The 5,089-nt window shown below is 34.0% G+C and overlaps 1 protein-coding gene across 1 annotated transcript; it reads left to right on the top strand.

Annotated features, from left to right (window-relative positions):
- Positions 1–210: 210 nt before the first annotated feature.
- On the top strand, positions 211–957 carry LOC149903016 (uncharacterized). The gene has a single exon (XM_090109715.1). The coding sequence runs from the start codon at positions 211–213 to the stop codon at positions 955–957; it is 747 nt and encodes a 248-aa protein (XP_089965841.1).
- The last annotated feature ends 4,132 nt before the right edge of the window (positions 958–5,089 follow it).

Here is a 5,089-nt window from a genome sequence, read left to right on the forward strand (position 1 = left end):
TCTCAAAAGTGACAGTTCAAAGTACCAACCTAACAAAAATTATGCTATAGACTATAGACATTGACAGCACCAACCTACATTTCCATCATAAACTTCAGTGTTGCCAACTACAATTCGGGGTTACCAAATTAAATTCAGAATTGCCAACTACAATTCGGGGTTACCAAATTAAATTCAGTATTGCCATTCGATACGTATCTCCCCAAAATTATGGAAAAAGAAATGGAAAATTTCTGGGTAAAATTGAAGGAACAAATGGCGGCACAAACAAGAGAAATAACAGAAGCAGTCACTAAAAACGTTACAGAAAGCATAAATGAGAAACTAATTGCTCTTACGGAAGAAAATAAAAACTTAAAAACGGATGTTAAGAAATTACAAGATAAAATCAAAACTATGGAAGAAGATAGAAGACGAAACAACCTCATATTTTTTGGCGTAAAAGAAGAAAATCGTTATGAGTCCCAAATTGATCTGATTATAAAATTGCTTGATAAGAATATGAATATCCGTATGAATCATCATGAAATTAATAATGCATACAGACTTGGAGAAAAGAACCATAAAAACATGCGCCCTATACTAGTAACTTTCACAACGAATTGGAGGAAAATGGAAATTCTCAAGAATAAAAAGAAATTAAATTCGGATATTTACATAAAAGAGGACTATAGTAAAGAAGTTCTAGAAAAGAGGAGACAGCTTTTACCTCAACTAAAAGAGGAACGAGCCAAAGGTAAAATCTGCTACCTCGTTAAAGATAAACTGATTACTAAGGAAAACAAAGAGGATCAGAAGGACAAAAGAAAACGAGATCGCAACGAATCTCCAAATAAATCACCAAATCACGCAACCATGCCTGCTTCAAAGAAGGTTAATAAAACAAATATGTTGGACTATGTTGCTAGAGGAAGATCTTCGTCACTAACCATTCCAACAACGTCAAAAAACTGTTAAATGACATCGGCAACCGGAAACAAAAACAATTAAACGAAACTTCTTTAAATATCAAAACAACCAAACAATACACCCCAAGACGGCTGGTCACCGTGGGGAAAAGCGACCACTACCCTCCAATCAATTCCACATCCGCGCCAATCGTTTCAGGAAGTAGTAAACGAAATTCGAAACAAATTTTTCATATAGCAACATTTAATACGCTATCATTGAGGTTAGATGAGAGTTTACAAGAATTAATTTTAGCCATCCAACATATTAAGTGGGACATAATAGGCCTTAGTGAAGTACGACGAATGGGTGAGGCTATTGAAGAACACAGCGAATTTCTTTTGTACTATAAAGGCGAAACACCTGGAAGACACGGAGTAGGTTTTTTAATAAAAAAAGAACTTAAAAGTTTTATCACGGAATTTGTTGGCGTTTCAGAAAGAATTGCGATATTAAACATAAGACTTCCGCCAAAGAAAGAAATTTGGTCTATTATTCAGATTTATTCCCCGACTGAGCAATCGTCTAATTCTGAAATTGACTCCTTCTACTTATCTCTAAACAATACCATCAATGAATACACATACAAAAATTGCATAGTCATGGGAGATTTCAATGCTCAAGTTGGAGTTTCAAGAACAGGAGAAGATATCATCCTAGGTCCTCACAGCAAAGGTAAAAGATCAAGAAACGGGCAAAAGTTATTGGAGTTTGCTTTTGAAAATAACTTGAAAATACTGAATAGTCTATACAAGAAAAGAATATCAAAGAGATGGACGTGGGTATCGCCGGATGGACGTTATAAGAACGAAATCGATTATATTCTCTCAAACAAAACGAAATCCTTTGAAGACTGTAGTACTATCGCAAATCTTAATTTCAATAGCAACCACAGAATGATACGGGCACGTCTAAATACATCTTCAGGTTCAGACAACAGTCGCCCTTTTAAAGTCAAAACTCGAACGCCAACTAACGCAACATCAACGGCTACGATTAGTGATAAACTAAATTCTTTGAAAGGAGCGCTTACTCAAGACCTAACTACTCAACAAAAATATGATATGCTCTATGGAATATTAATAACAAAATCTGGAAACAAAAAAACAATTAAAACGAAATCGACAATATCTGAAAAAACTTACGAACTTTTGGAAAAACGGTTAAATCTAATAAAAATACCTAATAAATCTAGAAGCATAAGAATGGAAATAGGTAAATTAAGTAAAGACATCAAAACACAAATGAAAAAAGATCGTAAGAGTTATAGACTAAAAATCTTTGAGAAACATATTGTCAAGACAGGGGGAATTAAAAAAGCTGTTAAGTTTATGACAGATAAAACAAACTGGATACCAAAGATGAAAGACCGAACGGACACGACGAAGACCAAAAGATACGATATATTAAACATCGCTACCAAATTCTACGAAGACCTGTATTCCAAAAAAATTAAAACCGACGAAACTGACTTACAGAGCAACGAAACTGTTCCACCAATATTAAAAGAAGAAATAATCAAAGCCATAGAAACACAAAAAATTGACACAGCTCCCGGACCAGACTCTATTAGTAATGCACTATTAATGGAGTGTAAAAGCGTTCTTGCACCAATGCTGCAATATATCTTTAACGACATACTGGACACGGAAACCATACCAACCCAGTGGGCAAACTCGTCAATAACCCTTCTCCACAAAAAGGGAGATAAGAATGAAATCAACAACTATAGGCCCATTAGCCTGATGTCTAATATATATAAAGTATTCGCAAAGATCATCCTCCGTCGAATAACCAGGAATCTAGACGAGAATCAGCCTAGAGAACAGGCTGGTTTCAGGGCAGGATATTCGACGCTGGACCACATACACGCAGTGAGACAGATTTTTGAAAAGAATAAAGAATACAATATACCGTTCTACTGTTGTTTTATTGATTTCAACAAGGCATTTGATTCAATCGACCACGAATGCATTTGGCGAAGTTTAAAAAATCAAGGAGTTCAGTTAAAATACATCAGAATTCTAAAAAATATTTACACAATTAGTACAGCGAAAATAAAATTAGAAAAACACGGAAAAGAAATAAAAATAAACAGAGGCGTACGACAGGGAGATCCTATTTCTCCTAAATTATTTACCGCGGTCTTAGAAGAGATCTTTCGAAAACTAGATTGGGATCAATATGGCTTAAATATACATGGACAACAGCTAAACAACCTGCGCTTCGCCGATGATATTGTTATATTCGCGGAATCAAGTACTCATCTCCAAAGCATGCTAGAGGACCTAGAGAGAGAAAGTCGTAAAGTCGGCCTCACAATGAATATAACAAAAACTAAAATTATGACGAACGCTACGGAATCTCCTATTATATTAAACAGTAAACCCATTGAATATGTAAAAGAATACTCTTATTTAGGCCAACAGATATCCATAAATAATGTTATGTCGAAAGAAATAGATTCAAGAATTGGTCTTGCTTGGAAAAGTTATTGGAGATTGAAAGAAATAATGAAAAATGAGGAAACAAATGTATACATTAAGAAGAAGCTTTTTAACACATGTGTATTACCAGTTCTTACTTATGGTTGCCAGACGTGGTCACTTACCAAAGCGCAAAACTCAAAAATAAGGACATGCCAGACGTCTATGGAAAGGAGCATGTTAAATATTAGGAGAAACGACAGAGTAAGGAATAAAACAATCAGAAAGCGTACGAAAGTAGAAGATGTGATATGTAAAACACGGAAGCTTAAGTGGGAATGGACTGGCCATATATTAAGAGGATGTGAAAAATGGAATAGAACATTGATTTTCTGGTATCCCAAAAATGGAAAAAGGAAACGGGGGAGACAGATTAGAAGGTAGACGAAAGACGAAATCGTAGCAACAGCGGGAAAAACATGGACGAGAACAGCACTGAACAGAAAGGAGTGGAAGGGAATGGAGGAGGCCTTTGCCAAATTAGGGCAAACAGACCAATCTGCCGATGTCGACTCATCAGAGTCTTAATTAAGTTTTTAAATGCACATATTATTACTATTGTTGTGTCTGATTAAGGCTAATAAATAAAAATTAATAATTTAATAACGAAAATATATCATTACAAAAAACAGCTTACCTGTAAAGTCACTGCACGTCATAACATTTTTATTGATATAATTTCAAAACTAGCTTTATATCACTTTAATAGCGACTCAGACTAAAAACTTACGATCTTTTAAAATTTTATTCTTCACTTTATTACAAAAGATATAATATTATGATGCAAAATTTCTAGATAGACTCATATATTATATGTAAGTCTATATATGGTCTATATATATTCCACAGATGTGTCTAAAATTCCGAAATGTCTACCGTTAATAATAATACAAACATCTTGTTACCTTAATTACTTCGCAAATAATCTCACCCCCGGATTATATTAGCATAAAATATATTACTCCGTGGACAGTGGGTGAGTAATATCACCAAATGAGATATATCTCTCATTCAAATTATCATTCATAAGCCAGCACTGAAGACATAAATAACATCAAACATTTACCCAACTACGTGTTATAATGGAAATTGAAGGAATAATAATTTGTACATTGCTATTTTATCTTGATGTTTATGTACTGTTAAATTACAGAAGAGACGTTATAATATCATTTTATGATTAGTATGATGTTTTCTTTTTATAAAATCAGTGTGATTTGTAATTTTTATTAATAAAAAGAGTTATTCATGTGTACTTTAGTGCTTGATACATTGACTATATACATGCTATTGACTAAGCTTTTTAGAAGGATTATGTATACGTACATGAGTACAGATTTTAAAATGAAGACAATTAAGATTTATGAGAATCAACTGTCTGTACCCTATTTATTAAATTACTTATCAAATACCTTTTTAAGCTACAATATTCATAGTAGCTAGGAACACGATTATGTAATCGCCATAGCCATTACATCACTTTCCATGTCTACACGCAATCCAACCCTTATCAAACTATTCAGTATTCGAGACTAGTTGTCTTGTTTGACTCATAGTTGTCTGCGGATGTGATGAGACTGCCCCAGGCTGGTCCATTTGAAACACTGCGAAATTACTGGGTGATAAGGCTTGTATTTTCATTCCCTGAAATTAGT

The sequence above is a fragment of the Colias eurytheme genome, chromosome 14 (genome assembly GCF_061535395.1).
Source record: "Colias eurytheme isolate Ceu_HAF_F1 chromosome 14, ilColEury1 Martin Lab GWU primary, whole genome shotgun sequence".
NCBI classification, from domain to species: Eukaryota; Metazoa; Arthropoda; class Insecta; order Lepidoptera; family Pieridae; genus Colias; species Colias eurytheme.

What these genes read in the sequence shown, in the direction of transcription:
- LOC149903016 (XM_090109715.1), top strand. Translation starts at nt 211, where the DNA reads ATGGAAAAAGAAATGGAAAATTTCTGGGTAAAATTGAAGGAACAAATG.